General features: G+C 45.9%; 1 protein-coding gene across 2 annotated transcripts in view; it reads left to right on the top strand.

Annotated features, from left to right (window-relative positions):
• Positions 1–21123, top strand: part of RARB (retinoic acid receptor beta) — a 195957-nt gene that overhangs the window by 70315 nt on the left and 104519 nt on the right. For both annotated transcript variants that reach the window (XM_082625011.1, XM_082625010.1), the window contains exon 3: positions 6634–6775. In XM_082625011.1, coding sequence (XP_082481137.1) covers positions 6634–6775 — 142 coding nt within the window. The remainder of the gene's footprint in view (positions 1–6633; positions 6776–21123) is intronic.

The following is a 21123-nucleotide window of genomic DNA, read 5'->3' as shown; positions in this document are numbered from 1 at the left end:
TTGGCTGGACCCCAGTTCTTTGATAGCAAGAGTAGAAGAGCCTGTGAGGTAAGAGAGGTTGAAAAATCCGTAGTTAGAAAACACTCGACCCAGTTTGTGATGCAGGTCTAGCTTCTTGATCTAGGTAGTTAGAGCATTAATTGTGTCACTTGCTTTGGCGATCTCCAACAATAGAAGTCACGCTTAAGCTGCAGAAACCATGATTAGGCAGCAGAAGGCAGGTTTCACCAAGTTAGCAGTTAACCAACAAAAGTTAATTAACAGATTAACCAACACAAATCATGGCTAACCAACAGAAGTCCTGATTGACTAACCTGATTACAACTCAGATCAGTGGGTCTTCTCCTAACCTCAGGGAAATCTGGATGCTTCCTTCCCGAAGTACACATATATCATCCTCAAGCAATACATTATCACTGAGGAATATTTTGTGGAATCAAGGTGTAGCTCATCCAGGACTATCGCTCTGGCTCTGTTTATAGCTGAGGATGTCCATTGTTCGTTCGTTCAGTCGACAGCTGTTTGTTGGATATCTGCCATGTGTCAGGTTCTGTCCCGGTCCTGGGGATATGCAGTTGATTTGTACCAATCCATTTGTACCAGGTGCTGAAATATTGAACTGTGTTCCTACCAGTTGTTGACTAACCATTGCCTTCAGTCTTTGTCTCCTTCCACCCAAGTCCACTGTGGTGAGTCCAGGGAAGACACATGAAGTCACTGTGGAGTCCCCATCTTGTCCACCCTAGTTCTGTGGAGCCGTCCCCCAAGCCCTTCCTTGTCCCCTGTCAGGGAGGCTGGAATCCCAGCAAGAAAGATGTCACACTTGGTGGTGCTTCTGTGACACCCAGTGGTGGAAATCTCTGAAGCCCATGGAACTCCTGAGGCTGTGACTGCTGGCCACAGACTGGACTTCCCCCACGATGGCCATGTAACCTCTGAAGTAGATGGTACTATTGATTAATATTTTAACTATCATACTCAGATAGGTGTGATGTAGAAGGAAAAGCAAAAGCCCAATGTTATCTAGAAGAGGAAGCATTCATGTGTGCTTGGATCAGTCAGAGAAGGCTTCCTGGGTGAGGTGACATAACATCTTCAAAACCTGTTAGAAGTTTTCTGTGTTTACTGGGAAAAAAGGATGTTTCTGGAAAGTGAAAGAGGAAACTCGTGGCACCAGCAACCCTAGGCTTGGTGTCAGAAAACCAGGCCCTCAGACTTCCTGATGACCAGCAACCATGAGCCAGGATTGACACTCCAGCCTCCATCCGGTCACAGATACCTGCCCCAGGTCCCCACAGAGGTGTGGTGAGGTCTCCACTCCAAGATAAAGGTGACACCATCTGAAAGCCCTCTTGTTGGTGTCTTTTAAGCCCCAGGCTAGTCCCAACAAATCGCAGTTTTTTTTTTAAATTTTTTTATTGAAGTAGAGTTGATTTACAACGTTGTGTGTTAATTTCTGCTGTACAGCAAAGTGATTCAGTTATACACATATATACATTCTTTTTCATATTCCTTTCCATGATGGTTTATCCCAGGATATTGAATACAGCTCCCGGTGCTGTACAGTAGGACCTTGTTTTTTATCCAGTCCATACATAATAGCTTCCATCTGCTAATCCCCAGCCTCCCACTCCATCCCTCCCCCAACCCCCTCCCCCTTGGCAACCGCCAGCCTGATCTCTGTGTCTGTGAGTCTGAAGAAATCGCAGTTGTCACCCCTACAGGTGGACGGTCTCTCCTTCCTTCGTCTTCAAACCTCCTCCTTGGCCATTTTCTTTGCCCACAGAAGCCCCCTCATCCTCACTCTCAAGCCATCCCAACTTGTCACTCCCTGGCGCGAGGACACACTTGGAGTCCAGAAAGGTACAGCTGGGAAGGGTCTTGGAAGTAAGCCTCCAGCCCCTCCCTCAGGAGATAGTGCGTGAGTGCGCCTAGCCCTGAGGCTGTGACTCTCCAAGCCTGCCCCTCTCCTTCCCTGCCAGGACTCTCCCACTGCACCCTCCTGCCCCCTCTCTGCCGTGGGGCTGCTCCTCCAAAGAGGACCAAATCCTTCATCTGTACTTGCTCAGCTTTTCCGTCTTTCCTCCTGCAGATGTGTCTCTACCCACCTCCTGGCTGCAAGAACTATCACACTTGAACTCGGTACTTTGCTTTGATGGAAAACTTTTTTTTTTTCCACTTAAAAATTTTTTTAACTTAATTTTTATTTTATATTGGAGTTAGTTTCAGGTATACAGCGCAGTGATTCAGTTATACATATACATACATCCATTCTTTTTCAGATTCTGTTCCCATGTAGGTTATTATGGAATATTGAGTAGCGTTCCCTGTGCTATACAGTAGGTCCTTGTTGGTTATCTATTTTATATATAGTGGTGTGTATATGTTAATCCCAAACTCCCAATTTACCCCTCCCTCCCCTCTTTCCCCTTTGGTAACCAGAAGTTTATTTTCAAAGTCTGTGAGTCTGTTTCTGTTTGAACTCAGTACGTCTAAAGCTCATTTTACATGTAACAACTTTGGGATACAGTTTTGATTCCCAAATTATGAGGCTCCCAACTTTAGGTGGGACAGATTCATGGCATTAAACCTCATTGAATCACATAGTGAGAAACATGTTTATTTTCTCTGAATTCCTCAAGAGAAGCTTCAAAAAAAAAAAGAGAAGCCTCAAGTCAGTGCTGATCTGTAGCTAGGTCTTGCCCCATTCCCTTTCACCCAGGAGTGAGGGTTAGCAGAAGCAGGATCCAGCGAGAGTGAAATCGCATCTGATTATTGTTTTGTTCGACTTCATTTTATTTATTTTATGAATGCCTTCTCATATTGACAGTTGGTGCTGGTATTCAAATTGAGCCAGAGGTTAAAGGTTTCCATTTTAAATAATGTTAAAGATAAAGGAAGAGGGGGCTTCCCTGGTGGCGCAGTGGTTGAGAGTCCACCTGCCGATGCAGGGGACATGGGTTCGTGCCCCGATCCGGGAAGATCCCACATGCCGCGGAGCAGCTGGGCCCGTGAGCCATGGCCACTGAGCCTGCGCGTCCGGAGCCTGTGCTCCGCAACGGGAGAGGCCACAACAGTGAGAGGCCCAAGTACCACACACAAAAAAATAATAATAAATAAATAAAAATAAAGGAAGAGGGACTTCCCTGGCAGTCCAGTGGTTGGGACTTTGCCTTCCATTGTAGGGGGTGCAGGTTTGATCCCTGGTTGGGGAGCTAGGATCCCGCATGCCTCGGGGCCAAAAAACCAAAACATAAAACTGAAGCAGTATTGTTAACAGATTCAATAAAGACTTTTAAAAAATGGTCCACATCAAAACAAATCTTTAAAAAAAAAATAAAGAAGAATCAACCTAAATAAAACATTAAGTAGACAAAATTTTGGTGACACGGGCTATGGTGCCACATGCACGCACGCACACATGAGGTCCTCCAAGCAGTGGAAACGAGGTTTACAGAACGGTTCACAGTATCTACTGTGGAGGAAAGGGGTTTGGACAATGCAAACCTCTCTTTGGCCTCAGAGGGCATTTCTGTTTACCCAGCCCATGAATAAAAATACCTCACAGCATACATTTTAGTCAGCAAGTATTCTACCCTGGTGGAAATGATTTACTGAAACTTAGACCTCCTCCTGAAATCCAGCCCAAGCTCTGATTGGGAAAACCAAGAAGTCCTATTTAGTTTCTGCTGTCATTGCTCCTGAACCACGCTGACTGCATAATTAGTGACATATAAAGTTCTTAATTCTCTCTTCGTCTTTCCTCCGGGTGTCAGGAGATTGGTTTCCTCTCCTTTGTGCTCACTCACTAAGAATTTGCTGAACTGATTATTCAGTTTGTAATAAGTGGAGGAGGTCACCTTGGTCCATACCTCACTTGCTTCACACCTGCAAAAAGACCGGATCTTCCATGTGTCAGTGTAACTTGACGGGAGAGCAGTGAAGTTTCTGTCAATTGAGTTTGTACATCTGGCAGCCGAGTGTCCTGTAGGTATTCTTTGCAGGAAAAAATATGTTTGAGGTGACCACAGTGCACAGATTCTCTTAGAGCTTCAGAGTATTTATAACCTGTTATTTTAGATTCTGAGCATATTTGTAGCTCCAGAGGTACAAAAATAAACTACGTTTTCTTGGAAAATGTGTGTGTCTGGGATGTGAGAGGAGTTGCAACCTTAAACAAGATTTCCAGGCGTTTAGTCGAACGATGCCAGTAAAAATATGTTTTTTTAGATGTTAAAATCCTAGGGTGCCCACGTAAATATCCTAAGCAATGTGTGTTACGTGAGCTTCCTTTGCTGATGTGCTTTAGCTTTGAAGGTCTTTAGTTCTGGCTCCTGGGGTGTTAATGTACTACAGGGAAAGTTGAAGTCAGATGGCACGTCTTGTTTGCTGTTCAACACAGTGGATGGTGTGCTTCCCACATTCAAGAGAATTGTTACTAACGGAGGTAAAAGTCACATCACAATTGATGCGGTGTAACTCCTTGCTCGTGATACCCCTAGCAGCGTAGAGGTTTTTGTTGGGCGATTAGAAAAGACAGCAGGTTTACCCGTCACTCACTCTTCTATCATCTCTGTCTTAACAAGCGCCACTTAATTTTTCGTTCTCTGCAAAGCTGTGTGGGGAGATGGGTACACAGAGAGGAGAAGCTGGGGGGAGACCCTGTGCTCATGGAGCCTGAAGTGTGATTTGTTTCATCAGTGTTTCCAAAAAAATCAGGATAAATTGCTTCTTCAGTCAAAATATAACTTTCCAAAAGTTAAAAAACAATACTTATTCAAATATGCAGTAAGCACATGTTGAAGACTTATTTCACTCATTAATGAGGGAAACAGTCAGATGACAAAGCTGGTTCAAAGAAGGATATGAAAAAAATAGGTAGGGAGGGAGGTAGGCAGACAGACAGATAGAGTGATTGGAAAAAAGAAGGCTGGAATAAGGTGGCAAAGTTAGACCCAACTGCTTAATGTTCTACAAGGCAATAAAACAATAATCTTTGGTTATATTTCAACCAGGCAGGAATCTTTGCACCTATACTAGGCACATATGATTTATAAGTTACCAGTCTTCTACAATCTTTACAGAGTCAAGGTTCAGTCAGTAATAAACAGTAAGTCAAAGGAAGTTACATTTCCCGAGACCGTTAGATGACTCGGGTAAGTTTGGCAGTCAGTGTGGTGTACGCATTGCCCTAGGGAACTTCCTGCAATGATGGAAATATTCTGTACATGTGCTGCCCAGTGTGGTAGCCCCTGCACATGTGTGGCTGTTGAGCACTTGAAGGGATTAATCTCCAGAGTTTACAAGCAGCTCATGAAGGTCAATATCAAAAAAAAAAACCACAAACAACCCAGTCAAAAAGTGGGCACCATTGTAAAGCAATTATACTCCAATAAAGATGTTAAAAAAAAAAGAAAGAAAGAAAAAGTGGGCAGAAGACCTACATAGACATTTCTCCAAAGAAGACATACAGTGGCCAAAGAGGCCCATGAAAAGATGCTCAACATCACTAGTTATTAGAGAAATGCAAATCAAACTACAATGAGGTATCACCTCACATAGATCAGAATGGCCATCATCAAAAAGGCTACCAATAGTAAATGCTGCAGAGGGTGTGGAGAAAAGGGAACCCTCCTGCACTGTTGGTGGGAATGTAAATTGGTGCAGCCACTATGGAGAACAGTATGGAGGTTCCTGAAAAAAAAAAAAAAACCTAAAAATAGAGCTGCCATATGATCCAGCAATCCCACTCCTGGGCGTATATCTGGAGAAAAACATGGTTTGAAAGGATACGTGCACCCCAGTGTTCACTGCAGCACTGTTTACAGTAGCCAGGACATGGAAGCAACCTAACTGTCCATCCACAGGTGAATGGATAAAGACGATGTGGTACATACATACAGTGCAATATTAGCCATTAAAGAATGAAATAATGCCATTTGCAGCAACATGGATGGACCTGGAGATTAGCATACTAATTTTATTTAATTTTCATTAACTTTGATTTAAATAGCCACACGTGATTCGTAGCTACCATATTGGACATCACAGCTCTCACATGCCATTAAACGAGCAGACAATCATTTTTCTGCCTTGTTTCCAATCTTGGATAATATTTTTCTAAACACTTCGCAAATTAAATCGTGTTTTAAATATTATCACGAGAGCTAAATATGTAAGAGCATTTGGAGAAGACTCCTTTGGAAAGACCTTATTCTTTCACGAAGCGTATAATTTCTTGTGCAAGTGGAATGCTTCTTCTATTGGCTTTCTTGACAGTGGACTCACCTGATATCGTTCTGGCCAGCAAGGGAGCCACTTAGGAAGTTAAGCCTGTTTGGAGTGAACCCAACTCTGCATTATGTTTTCCAAGTGAATTCTTGGTATTCATTTTCTTTTAGCAAGATAATAACGGTCCAGTTTTGATTAAAAGGGACTTTCTGGTTTGCAGCAAAGGGAGAGAACTGACTATTCATATTTCACAAGGATTTTAAGGCTTAAATAAGTTAACTTTTCTGCTGCCATCACTTCATTACTCAGAACGAACAGTCAATGCATTGATAAGGTTGACTTTGATTTCTCATGAAGCTCAGTAGTTTTGCTTAATTTTCTCATCTTCTTGGTTGCTTGCAGGGGTTTTTCCGCAGAAGTATTCAGAAGAACATGATTTACACTTGTCACCGAGATAAGAACTGTGTTATTAATAAAGTCACCAGGAATCGATGCCAGTACTGTCGACTCCAGAAGTGCTTTGAAGTGGGAATGTCCAAAGAATGTAAGTGGAGTCTCAAAAATTTTTTTTCTCTTTGCCTTATCTATAAATATGGTTGCTCAGCCTCCAAAATCAAGTCATGGAGGACGTCACCGTGTGGAATTCAGACGTGACACGAATGATAGTTTGCCAAGGGTAGGTGTCAACAGAGATGACATGGAAATAGAACAACTGTGGGGGTTTTCAGGTACAATTTGAGTGGCAGTTGGTGAAAAGGCAGGCGCTGGGTGTCGTGGACAGCAGGCTTGTATTCCAGAGCGGTTACTAACCAGCTCTGTGTCTCTGAGCCACTGGTAACTGGTCCTAGAGCCACATAGAGACTCTGTTTCCCCATCTCGACAGTAGGAATGAAGAGCTTTGCCTGTGTTGATGAGAATAAAACGAGGTGAGAGGCATGTGGTGATAATGGACCCTTTTTCAGAGGGTCCATCAACCGTGGTAATAATGGACCCTTTTTCAGAGGGGAGGGAGTGTAAAACTTTTGCTGGCAAAGAAACATTTAGAAACTTGGCACGTTGGCATTTTTCCAAACTCGATTCAGCCCCACTCCTCCAAACAATTACACACTTGATTAATTCAGAAGAGAACACTTGAATAGATTAAAAATGAGTGGTCCATAATCATCTGCTTGTGGGGCTTTGAATTACACATGCAGAGTACATGTACAGGCAGAGTACATACAGCACCAAAAAATCACGAAGGGAACAAGAACATGCCAGGCGCGTGGCCGGGCTCAGGCAAGTGTAAGAAAGATGCAGGGATGTGTGCCTGGTTGGGCGCTCGGTGGAATCGCTGCCCACCTGCCCCCCCTGCGTCCCGACACTTGAGCATCTGAGTGGGGCACTGGGCGGGGCGCTCTGAGGGGCCCTGGAGATGCTAAGCCACGCCCACTGACCCCTACGAGAGTGGGATGAAAAACCACAGTCCGACAGCGGGGTTTGAAGGCTTTATGTCGGTTAGAAGCTCTTGGATTTTGGAACCGGGACATGTGGCCATAGGAGCGAGGCCCCTGGAGCCGGCCAAGGCTTCCCTGAGAGTGCACAGCTGGCGACGGGAGCTCTGCTGGGAGCTCTGACTTGGGACGTTTCTTGGTGGCCTGCCAGTGTCTTTCCTGCCCCTCACCTTTCCTAACTCTGCCCAGAGTTTACATAGGCTTTTCTACGTCTTGGGTTTCTACTCCTCAGGGAAGACATCAGGGTTGGATCCATTCATTTGACTCAGCCAGTCAGTATAACCTGCCCCAGCCACAGTCATTGGTTCATGGCGAACATGTAACCTAGGCTGGTCCAGTGAGAATGGGTTCAAGACTCATGCTCGTGACCCATAAAAGGAAAAAAATGGTAAATCAGACTTCATCAAAATCAGGAAATGTCTGCTGTTCAAATGACACTGTGAAATTAATGACAAGCCAAGCCACAGACGAGGAGAAAATACTCACAAATCACATATCTGCTAAGGACTTATATGTAGAATATGGAAAACCTCTGAAAATTCAATGATAAGAAAGGAAATAACCCAATTAAAAAAACTAAACTAAACTGAAATTCAAAATTGCCAAGATTATGAAAGACAGACAGACTAAGACATGACAGCTAAGTGCAAGGCATGATCCTGATGACCCTGCAGTGGAGGAAAGCTACCTATAAAGGGCATTATTGGGACAGTTATTGAAATTTGAACATAGGTTGTCAATTAGAATATCACATTCAATCAACTTTGAGTGTCCTGACTTTGATCATTGTGCTATTGTTACATAAGAGAATGTTCTTATTCTTGATATATGCCACTAACTCTCCATGGTCCAAAAGGGCTGTGTGTGTGTGTGTGTGTGTGTGTGTGGGGGGGGGGGGAGAGAGAGAGAGAGAGAGAATGAAAGAGAGGAAGAAAATGTGGCAGGATATTAAGACTTATGAATCTGAGTGAAGGGATACACAGTGAAGGAGTTCCTTGTATTATTCTTGCAACTTTTGAGCAAATTTGAAATTGTATCAAAATAAAATTACTAAAACAAAAAACTCATGCTTAGAATATTGGGGCAGAAGTGTCCTGCCTTCTGACGCATGTGAACAAGGAGATGCAAGTGTTCTCCAGCCCCAAGGGAGGTCAGCTATAGAACAGAGCAGGCTCTGTGGATGGAAGAGTGGAAAGACAGAATGGTAAATATTCATGGTGTGTGAAAAAGCATGATACCTAACTGTATGATCTTAATTACATAAAAATGGATGCTTAGTTGTGTAAATACAGAAACGAGACCTAGAAGGACACATCAAATGGTAAACTGCTCGGGATTACGGATGACTTTGTTTTTTGCTTCTTGGGTTTTTTGGTTTCCTATTATGCACATGTTAACTTTTAAGAAATAAATGTTATTTTAAAAACCTTTTTAAAAAAATCAATGAATGTGAAGCTTTGAAGCTAATCTTTACTTAGCTCAGTCCCCAAACCCTAGCACTAATGAGAAAAGCATGATATTGCCCTGAAATAGGCAAATTATTTATATGTATAAGCGAGACTCACAGGATGATCCCCCTAACTCCCCATTTTTGGTCTGATATTCTGTAGATGTGGATGTTACACTGCAGTTCTGTGGGAGAATTTCAGTTCAGGCTAAAATTATAAATGAGTAAGCCAGATGTGGACTCAGGGTAAATCAGTACTTTTGCATTTATTTTGTGTGGGCTGGAGACCCATTTCCTGCTTACATTACTTAAAACCCATATCCTGCTTCTCTGTAAAAACTGGAAGGTTGGTTGCCAATTAAAAAAAATAATGTTTACACCCACAGGAGAACTCTAGTTTCAACCCTCAAGGAACTTATCACCTTAATTAGATTTAAAAATATAGAAATGGGAAGAAAATGGGATCATTATGCCCAAGTAAACAAAAATAAATATATTTTCTTCAGAAGGAAATTGAAGGGGAAGAAATATACACTTGGAGTATAGTGACTGAGAGTCTAATAGAAAAATTTTAAGGTTGAAACAGAAGGAAGCAGGAAAATATGAGAATCACTCATCAATTATACCACAGTACCCACCACTGAAACAAACCCGGGAATAACAGAGACTCATAGGATGGTGGAGCTGAAAACGGATCTTAGAGATTGATTTTCACTCACCTCTCTCCTTTGACATACGAGTACACCAGGACCCAGAAAGATGAAACACTTTTCCCAGCAAATCCCCAACTGGCTAAAGACAGAACCAAGCTTACAGTTCATGTCTGCCACCTCTGCTTGCCATGCTTCCTTTGCAGCACCAAGATTAGCAAGGTTTGCATTCCATTGGGGCCAGAGGTCATGTCACTTCATGAGTATGTATCAGAACCCTTTGGACGCAAGGGACAGAAAACCCAGCTCCAACCTTGACATAAGCTAAAAAATCAACACATGTAACTGGATTACACGACTGGATCCAAAGGCTCACATTTGTTTTAGGGGCATTCTCATCGTTCCTCTTCATTTCTCAGGGCTGGGTTTTTGTTTTTTGGGTTTTTTTTTGCTGTGTTGGTTTTGTTTCTGGAAAGATTTTCCAAATGGCTAATAAAGATGGCCAACCAATAGCCTACCCGGCAGAAAGAGAAAGCCTCAGATCCTCTGTGAATGCAGGACTTTGGGGTGTTAGGGGCTAAATACGGTGATTGGCTAGTTTTGGATCGTGTGCCCAGCCCCGGACCCACCCAAAGCACAAGAGCCAAGGGTGTGGAAGAAGTGTTTCTCAGTGGGAAACCAGAAAGTCAGGAGGCAGAAACGACTTCATGTTCCCCACGAAATATCGTCTCATAGCTCTGTTCCCAGTACGTTCTTATTCTTTATGCTGCGGGGGAAAAGAAAGAAAGAAACCTGAGAATCATCCCATGGTAGCAGCTAACATAGACGCAGTGTTTTCTATGGGCCAGGCACTGCATTAGCCTCTTGTAATACTTCATACCATTTGATCCTCATAACAACCCTGTAAGGTAGGTTAGTTATAATTCCTCTCTCCCTCCTTTCCAGCAAGATGTGGAAGCAGAGGCACAGAGAGGTTAACTTCCTCAAGCGAACCCGGTTGGTAAGGCGCAGCCCTGGGATCTGGGCCCAGGGAGCAATGTATACTGCATGCCGTAAAAAGCAGCCTTGAAAACTCTGGGTTTTTTGGACAGTGGTTAATAAAACAATAATTACACTCCTTGCTACATATTAGAGATGTACGCCCTGGAAAATCATGTGCAAATTTAATTTTCATAGATCACATTTGGTTTTAAAAGTATAAGTGGATGTACCTGTAAAAGAAATCCTTTATTGTATGTCCCGTCAGCAAAGCATGATTATTTCTTCATTTTTCTGTTCTATAAATGCTGGTGGGTATGCCTTATATTTTCCAAGGGCTTTGTACAGTAGGGGAACCTTTTTTGTGGAGGAGTAGCTCTTTGTCAGACCACGGAATTTGAAAGTGGTAACATTAAGGGGAAAAAAATCGATTTTCAGCTGCATTCTAAAAGCAGTACAAAAATTTATGAAGAACTTGGGGAGGAAGCAAAGGAAGTAACACGACTCCCAAGTTGAGTGATGAGCTTCTGCTGGCGGGTGGGAGGCTTGTAACCGTGTCAGGCAAGGAAAGTGTGTAGCAAAGCCCTAAAGTAGGAACAAGGAAAAAAGGATCAACAGTAAATGAAGACACAAAATTTGGGATTGTCAGTGAGCTATGCAGACAAGCTTATGTCCGTGATGGGGAGGGAGCCGGGTGAGACCACGCTGCTTGGAGACCACAGGAGCTGACCACACGCATTTGAGTCAGTTATGGAAATCCCAGCGATAGTTCAAGTCTTTCAGCCAGCGATCCTCAGACTTTTAAAAAAGGGTCAAATAGAAAATGTTTCGGCTTTGTGGACCGTATGATCTCTGTCTCAGTTCCTTAACTCTGCCATGGTAGCACAAACGCAGCAATAGAAAATACATGGACAAAGAGGATCTGGCTATGTCCCAGTACATTTTTATTTACAAAAGCAGGTGTAGGGCTGGGTTTGGCCTGAGGCTTGCAGGGGCTCCCCCAGTGGTGACCTCACCCCCAGCTCGCCCCCGCCCACCGTCCCCAGCTTTCCTCCAACGGACTGTCACCCAGCTTCCAGCTGCCCTGGAGCCTGAGGACCCGTGAGCCTCACACCTGCACGCTCTGGCAAAGGCTGTGCCCTGGGGCTGGGTTTCCACTCGTTTGTGCGAGCAACTGCAGGAGCCTGCTGAGATGCCATTTGCTCTTGGAAGCCGCCCTCGGACCCCACCCCACACTCCCGCAGAGTTATGCACTCTTCCCCCTGCGCTCCCGTGGGGCTCTGGACATACGTCCAGGAACCACAAGCTTATAGCACGAGGCTCCCTGGCTTGATTATAAACTCCTGAACGGCAGGCATCTTGTCTTCCTTACCTTGTAGGCCGAGAAGCTAGTACGATGGTTTCCTCAGCGAAGTCAGAGTGGCCAAGTGGTTTGTTTACTTATTTATTTTTTATTGGAGAATGATTGATTTACCATGTTGTGTGAGTTTCAGGTGTACAGCAAAGTGACTCAGTTATACATATACACATTTCCACTCTTTTTAAGACTCTTTTCCCATATGGGCCATTACAGAGTGGAGTACTGGTTCCCTGTGCTATACAGTAGGTCCTTATTAGTTATCTATTTTATATATAGTAGTGTGTATATGTCAGTCCCAGTCTCCCAATTTATCCCTCCCCCAACGCTTACCCCGCCCCCCGTAACCATAAGTTTATTTTCTACATCTGTCACTCTATTTCTGTTATGTAAATAAGTTCATTTGTACCGTTTTTTAGATTCCACATAAAAGGGATGGGTGCTATTTGTCTTTCTCTGTCTGACTGACTTCACTCAGTATGATAATCTCTAGGTCCTTCCATGTCGCTGCAAATGGCATCATTTCATTCTTTTTTATGGCTGAGTAGTATTCCAGTGTATACATGTACCACATCTTCTTTATCCACTCCTCTGTGGATGGACACGTAGGTTGCGTCCATGTCTTGGCTGCTGTAAACAGTGCTGCAGTGAACACTGGGGTGCACGTATATTTTCGAATTGTAGTTTTATCTGGGTATATGCCCAGCAGTGGGATTGCTGGATCATATGGTAGCTCTATTTTCAGTTTTTTAAGGAACCTCCGTGCTGCTCTCCATAGTGGCTGCACCAATTTACATTCCCACCAACAGTTTACAAGGGTTCCCTTTTCTTCACACCCTCTCCAGCATTTACTGTTTGTAGACTTTGTGATGGTGGCCATTCTGACTGGTGGGAGGTGAGATACTTCATTGTAGTTTGTTTGTTTGTTTGTTTTGCGGTACACGGGCCTCTCACTGTTGTGGCCTCTCCCGTTGCGGAGCACAGGCTCCGGACGCGCAGGCTCTGTGGCCATGGCTTACGGGCCCAGCCACTCCACGGCATGTGGGATCCTCCCAGACCGGGGCATGAACCCATGTCCCCTGCATCGGCAGGCGGACTCTCAACCACTGCGCCACCAGGGAAGCCCTGTAGTTTTGATTTGTATTTCTCAAATACATAGTGATGTGGCTGTATTAAGAGATGACCAAACCCAGCATCTCCCTAGCTTTACATCGTGAAAAGTTGTCAGCCACAGAGCCTTTCTGGGTATAGCTATTCAGCTGTCACTCACTCACTTCTCTGCTCTGGGCCCAGAACAAGTTATGCACCTTCCCTGGGGCTGTGTTTTCTACCTGGATGCGAGGAGCATTACTGTTGACTGACAGCCTGGGCGTGATGTGAGAATTGATGCTTTTCATCCTGTTTAGACAACAGTGTTTTGTCAGTCAGCTGCCTCTTGCCAGTTGCCTCTCCTGGAAGACGTCAGACCTTCTAGTGTGTTTGCTGGGCAGACTGTTCAGCTGAGCAGGCATCCTGTGTGACTGTGCACGAAAGGCCCAGTGAAGGTAGAGAAGCTGAGATGGACAAGGGGTGGCCGTGGGATTGCAGCTCCCTTTTGCCAAACCTTGGTGATACTGACCAAGGTTCTTGGCCTCCTCAATCAGTAGAAATTTACTAGAGGCCAGACAAGAAATCCAGACAAGGTTTTATTGGGGCCCCTGCTGCAGCAGAGGGGAGTGAGAACAAGCGAGAACAAGCTCACTTGCCCCCTGAGTGGGGGGGCGAGCTGGTTCCTTATGGGGTGAGGGTAGGGGCGGGGCCATGGGTGGGGCCAGAGGTGTGGCTTAGGTGGTTTGCCCACCCCCTTTGGTGGTGCTGAGTGCAGGGGGCATGCGCAGTGCCCTGCTCTCGCTCCCGGCTCTTCAGAAGTAGCAGCTGGGTTTTTGGTCTTTTTGTATCTTGTGCATAATTTTGCCCCAGCTGTGCATGCACACAGCTATTTTTAGTCCCTTATAATTTCTTTGTATTTTGTTGCTGGAGCAGAGTTTGTCCAGGTGCAAGCACTGCAGCAAAGGGTCCCAGGTCCCAGGTCCCAGCCTGTCTCATTGTCAGTGAAGTTGCTCACAGACAGAAGGCAGAGGTACAGGGACAGGCTGGACTTGGGGGAGGAGAGTGGGAGATGAGAACTAGCCTGAACCAAGACTCGTGAGCTGTGATGAAGGGGGAATTGTGGTCCCTGGTGCCTCTAACCTATGCCAGGTTCCATGAGCCTCTGGCCTTCAGGTTGGGCGCCCTCCACCCGTGCCTGTAACAAAAGATGTTAGGGACGGTACTGAGGCTGTCACCCCCTTCTATTTCTTCTTTCCTTTCTCAAAATCGCTGGCTTTTAATTGACAAAGGACCCTCGTTACATTCTCTTGGAGCTTATATTTATGTAGTCCACGCCTCTGAGGGGCAGGCAAAACACGTCTTTGATTTTGTGTGAGAATGCTGTTCGGGGTTTATTTCACAGCATTTTTTTTTACTATGACAGTTTCCTAAGTGTTTTTATAGAATAGAGCAATTGAATAATCTCTGAATTTAAGAGTCCCTAAGCACTCATTGACAACTTCTCATTTGGGGCATATTGAGCTTAAAAACAGCTTTTTATAATGTCTCTAAATTCCGATTTATACTTTAGATGTGAATGTCCCCATGGGTGGGTTGGATGCCATAAATGTGCTTTGTACGGACACTTAGATATTTCCACGAGAGGCTTTTGTTGTTCTCTGTTTCTCTCATTTCCCCTTTAGTGTTAAACGTACATTAAAACAAACCTTTTGGATTAAAGGCACTTAACCTCAGTTAAAATCACTTTTCTTGGTGCACAAATTATATTGATGTGCTCGTTGGTTTTATGGCTGGATTTTACTGGCTTAATAACGAGGAGATTCATATTGTCGGTTGCCTTGTGTACTTGGCAAATTACATAAAAATCATCATCAGGTCACGTAATGTCTTTCTCATTTCAGTTTATTTCTTCATTTGTTCCCACGTCGTAGCCCATTACTGTGTTTCTGAGGCTCACTGTGATCCTTTGGCTCTGTTCAGCAGAGATGCAGCATTAACCCTGCCTCCTCCCCGCCGCACACAAATCCCCCAAAAGCCCCTCCCCCTCAGCCCCAAATTAAATGAAAGACTAGAAACTTTATATTTTTATACCTAAAAGCGCCATGGAAGCTGGAAAAGAAAAATCTGCTGCCCCATTCCACTGACCACATGTTCCACTGACCGCATCTGTCCAAGAGATTAAAAACAAAAACAAAAACCCCACCAACAACAGATTGCCTTTGGGCACCTGCAGGCGGTGATGTCCGCGCCGCCGCGGGGCTTGCAGCCCCTTAGCACTCAGGCTGCAAAGGAAGTATTCAGATTCCTGCAGCTTTACGAACACATCATCTCCCCACAGCCTGGAAGGGGGACGCTGGGCACGTTCTCACCTTAGAAAAAGGAGACATTTCCATTACGCAGCAGGACAGAGCAGAGGAAGGAAGGAACAAAGGGCTTTGAAGGGAGCCTGAGCTGGGTTCGAATCCGGCCCTGCTCTCGAGCTGTCTCGTCTTGGGCAGGACGCGTGCTTTTGCTGCAGGGCCCGAGCTGAGCCCCAGCGTGGGCAGCCTTGCTGGCGGGTCTCGTGCCTCGGACCGTGCCTGGCACATGGTCAGTTCTACATAAAGGACCCCTGTTCTCTCGGGTTCTTCCTCTGCTGTTGACACAGGCTCTGTTCTCTGCTGTCGCTGCCACAGCTGGTTGTTATTTTAATAACTACCGCCTTGGTCCTCCTTCAAGAGGCAGGTGAAGGGCGGAGGCTCTGTTCGTGTTGAATTGTTTATGATGCTGCGGTTTAGATGTACGGCCCCGAATATTATGTCACAGCATTAAGGAGAAAGCTTGCAGACATAGCTTCTAAAATAACTATCCGCCCTCCCTGGCTACTGTAAACTTCGAGGCAGGTGGCTCATCTGCCCGGAGATGCTGGGACGTGTAATCAGAGAACGGGACAGGATCCTGGCATCATGGAACCCTACTCCATGGGGAAAGCTGAACTAGGGTGTTAGAAAGGATGCGTTCCTGCATCGTCAGCTCAAGGTGAGGCCTTGCGGTCTCTGGGGAGGTGCTGAACCCAAGCCAAATTGCCCCCGAGGCAAAGCCCCCTTCCTCCCAGCATCCTCCTTTTTTTGCCCACATGGCACCTTCCATCTCTCTGCATTCTTTTTTTAAGATTTTTTTGATGCGCACCATTTTTAAAGTCTTCATTGAATTTGTTACAATATTGCTTCTGTTTTATGTTTTGGGTTTTTGGACACCGCGAGGCATGTGGGTTCTTAGCTCCCCGATCAGGGATCAAACCCACACCCCCTACATTGGAAGGCGAAGTCTTAACCACTGGACCGCCAGGGATGTCCCTCTCCAAATCCTCTGTTTGGGACTCTGTGGCCTGCCTTTCCCCTGGATCCATCATCTCCTTTCTCCCAACCAAATCTTACCACCTTTCGGCCTCTACCCTGGCACTGCCTTTGCCGTCAGCCATGTGGGTGATACGAGCACAAAGTGCTTTACCAACATCAGGGTCTCCCAAGACTGAGGGTCATCCCGTGTGCTGGGCGGGGCAGGAATAGTATTCTGATCCTCAGTGTCCTGAGATTCAGAGAGGCTGATCCCTGCCTAAGTCACGGTGCTGGCTGCAGCCCACGAGCCCAGTTCCAGCCCCTGGATCTTTTCAAGCTTCACTTCGCTTCTCTAACAGTAAAGTTCTTACGTACATTTAATGTTACAAAGTTTTCTGTATCTTCACCCATCTTTGTTCCCAAGGCACATATTCTATCGTTTACATATACGATTTGATTTGATGTATGTACTGGTTTAATACAGTATTTCCCCTGGTGTAAACTCTGCCCACAGTGATGTGAAACATAATTTAGGGAGAGCTGAATAATATCAAATCATACAGTGGTAACGTTATTCCCTTTTCAGTCAATATGCATACAGTCTTTTTATTGCCAGGGAGAAAATCCGAGTTTGTTGCTGGTACACCCTTAGTTAATACCTCATGAACCTTTGCTCCCCACTGTTGTTGTTTTTTTTTTTTTTTTTCTGCGGCACACGGGCCTCTCATTGTTGTGGCCTCTCCCGTTGCAGAGCACAGGCTCCGGACGCACAGGCTCAGCGGCCATGGCTCACGGGCCCAGCCGCTCGGCGGCACGTGGGATCTTCCCGGACCGGGGCACGAACCCGTGTCCCCTGCATCGGCAGGCAGACTCTCAACCACTGCGCCACCAGGGAAGCCCCCCACTGTTTTTAATAGAGAGGACAGGCAACTGTCCCTAGTGAGAAGTTGTATTTATTTCAGAGGTGTGTGAATTTTCTTAAGTGTCCAGATCGGACATATTTTAGGCTCTGCAGGCCACTGGGTATCAGTTGCCCCGATTGCAGCGTGGAAGTTTTATGAAGGGGCATGGGTTTGTTCCAGTAAAACTTTATTTAGTGAAACTTTATTTACAAACAGAGGCAGTTGACCTGAAAATGCCGTCTGTGTTTTACTCTTACCTCCTATTTATTTATGGCCAATGCTACTAGTTTCCCCTGTGTAGTAGTACAATCAAGTTCTCTAAAATTTATCTAACCAAAAATTAATTTAGGCAGAAATCATCAGAGGGTACTGGCCTATGAGCATGTGAAAAACCGTGAAGGTAGGCGTGGACTGAAGTTGGAGAAACGGTGGTTTTCTGTGTCAGCTGGTCAAGTGTTCTTGCACCTCGACAGGAACAGAACAGCATCTGGGCAGCTTTGGCCCCTCCAGGGCCCTGGGCCTTGCTAGTTGGTCTGGATCCCCCTGACCTGCCTCTGTCCAGCCCTCTCCCCACCCTGAGCTGCTCCCCTGCTGAGTGGAGGGTATGGGCCCTGCTTTACTTGCATCCTTGGGTTCGTCCTGTCCTGGTGCAAGGAGGGGTCGGCAATGGGTGGATCCCGGCAGTGGGATTTCAAGCATCCGGACTACCTGGAGGGGCAGCGGGAGACACCAGGGAGGCCTCCAGGGCAGTTTACTCGCGTCCCTGCCTCTGAAGAGCAGCCTCGTGGCGGGAGAACTGACCCGAGGGGCAGCTGTGGTTCGAGCCTCAGCCCAGCCCTTGCTTAGCTCTGTGCCATCTCGGGCAGGTTATCTCACATCTCTGTGCCTGCGCTTCCCGGTCTGTAACACAGAGACAATCATAGCACCTCCCTCAGATGGCTACTGTGAGGACAAATGGATTAATCTGTGTCCAGGACTAAAGACATTCCTCAGCTAAGTGTTGGCCCTTGGTACTCCCACCCTGCTACGGTAATGACCCAGCCCGGCCCCCGGAGAGCAGCCCGTGTGATCATCAGTACGGCCCTCAGTGTCTGTACAGGACAGCTGACACTCCTCCCAGCCCAGCGGTTCATTTACTCAGAGCAAGGGGCACCCTTCAATGCGACATCTGTCCTTGCTGCTCAGAGCCGGCCCCCATAAAGCAGAGCGCTGGCACCGAGCCCCGTGATCCTGTGCCAGGAGCCACGGCCCTTCGCCACCTGCAGAATCAGCTCCATGTGAATCGGCGTGGGCGACACCGTACACACAGCCACTCAGCCTGCCCGCCTGCCCCGTGCTGGCCTCTTGTCCTGCTCCCCAAAGACCCCCACGTGAGCTGCCTGGGTGGTACTGTCCCCGCCTTCCTCCCCCTCTGTGCTAACCCACCTCCCTCCTAAGTGTGCCCGTATGCTCCTCCAACAGCAGGGGCAGGTGGGGGGCATTCTCACCTCCCCACAGTGTGACATGCTGGCAGCACCTCTGTTGGGTGACTTTCAATGTCAAACTTGTTTTGAGTTCAGGAGGTAGGTGTGTGTGTGTGTGTGTGTGAGAGAGAGAGAGAGAGAGAGAGAGAGGAGGAAAGAGAGAACAACAGTGTTCCCTACACGGGCTGGGAGCATCCTGAGGACAGGCACAGAGTCTTATTCTTATTTGGGTCCTCAACTTAATGCCTTGTATTTAATAGCTAGTTCTGGAATGGATTAGAAGCAAAGGGTACTTGAGAAGTGGAGATTCTGAATCAGGAACTTTGATCTTCCCAAGAGCTAGAGATTTGAATCAATATACAGATATATTGAGCCTGGTTTCCCATTTTGTTTTGCCCCCTCCTCTAATTCGCACCCCATAAATACTAGCCTACTGGCCCCTTGCATGACACGAAGTCTTGATATCGTATGTTCCGCGGTAGATGCAACCAGATAGGGTTTGTAAATAGGTCCTAACAGAGAAGATTTGCTTTCTCTCAAAACTGTACACACCTAGACACCGTATTTCATCCGATCTATAATTTGTTAAGGTGCACTATAATTTTATGTACCGCTAAAAGGAAAACAGCACTAATTAAACTAAGACACAGCAAAGATTGTGAGACAGGTGGCAATTTCAGAGAGAGAGAGAAAGAGAGGGAGAAACCAGATCTCAGCCCTGTAAGAAAAGGAAGCGTCTCACATTCTAGGCTGGAAATATCCAATGTTTTCATCTGGAGCTATTTTTCACTCTGCTTTAAATAGATATTGATGGTACAACCTCAGTGCCCAAAGACAATCCCCAGTGCAGAGAGCTGGCTGAGTAAATATGCAAGTACTTCTAAAATAGCCAGCAGAGAGCCCTTTGTTTGGAAACAAATGTCTCTGTGAAAATAGCAACCCGAGATTCGCCTGCAGCCCCCGTGTTCTGGGTGATGAGAGTGGCCCTTTAAGTGTCCTCTCCCCGTGACAGCAATTCTCTGGAGGGTGGCCATCTAAATTGCTCCATAAATCCATGCACACAGTTCAGTCTGGAATTTGCTCTTCCTGGAGTGGGATTGAGCACTTCAACCAGTCTGCCATCACAGAGTATTAACTATCACAGTTAGGTTATTTCTCCCTTTAATACTGGAAAACAAAGAGTTGCTTTGATCTGATTGACTGGATTGATAGAGACAGGTGTCTTTTTAGTGCCGGCACCAAGGAGAGGGCACTCTGTTTCCTCAGAGAAGGGATGTCTTTGCCCCACATTCACACTTGACTGTTCTAACACTTGACTTCACCAATATAATGTACCTCCATGTTTAAAAAAAAAATTCTGATTGTTTTATTTTCAAAATGATTGTAGGACAGAAATGTCCTGCTTTGACGTTGGAGGATGCAAGTCCCCCCTTTTCTTGGCTTGTTTCTTGTGGAGGTGTTCAACAACATCGCGGGGTCAGACTTATAAACAGTATTTTGATTCAGCAACATAGTTTAAATCCTAAAATAGAACAGAGGAATTTCACTGGTCTTTCAAAATAGACACACTCAGAAGGCAGTCATGATACAGTGCTTCCAAAGGAAAAGATAAAAGTTGCTTCTAGGACTTCGCTGGTGGCGCAGTGGTTTAAGAGTCCGCCTGCCAATGCAGGGGACATGGGTTCAAGCCCTGGCCCGGGAAGATCCCACATGCCGTGGAGCAACTAAGCCTGTGCGCCACAACTACTGAGCCTGTGCTCTAGAACCCGTGAGCCATAACTACTGAGCCCGCGAGCCCCAACTACTGAGCCCGCGAGCCACAACTACTGAAGCCCACGCACCTAGAGCCCGTGCTCTGCAACAAGAGAAGCCACCGCAGTGAGAAGCCCACGCGCCGCAACGAAGAGTAGCCCCCACTCGCCGCAACTAGAGAAAGCCCGCGTGCAGCAACGAAGACCCAACGCAGCCAAAAATAAATAAATTAAATAAATAATTTTTTTTTTAAAAGTTGCTTCTAGTAAACACTGTCAACTCCGGGATTTAACGAGGACAGGCAGAGAATCAAGTGCAAACTGTAATGCTTGAAGGATTCCCACTCTGTGTCCTGGAAGTGGGGGGACAAAGCGCCAGAGCAACTTTGAATGGAAACTTGTCTGTGGCACCCTTGGACTTTGAGCTTTCAGAAATGTGAACATA

Source organism: Mesoplodon mirus, assembly GCF_964341445.2.
Source record: "Mesoplodon mirus genome assembly, chromosome: 6".
In the NCBI taxonomy this organism is placed as follows: domain Eukaryota; kingdom Metazoa; phylum Chordata; class Mammalia; order Artiodactyla; family Ziphiidae; genus Mesoplodon; species Mesoplodon mirus.
This window is presented reverse-complemented; position numbering and strand designations above follow the sequence as displayed.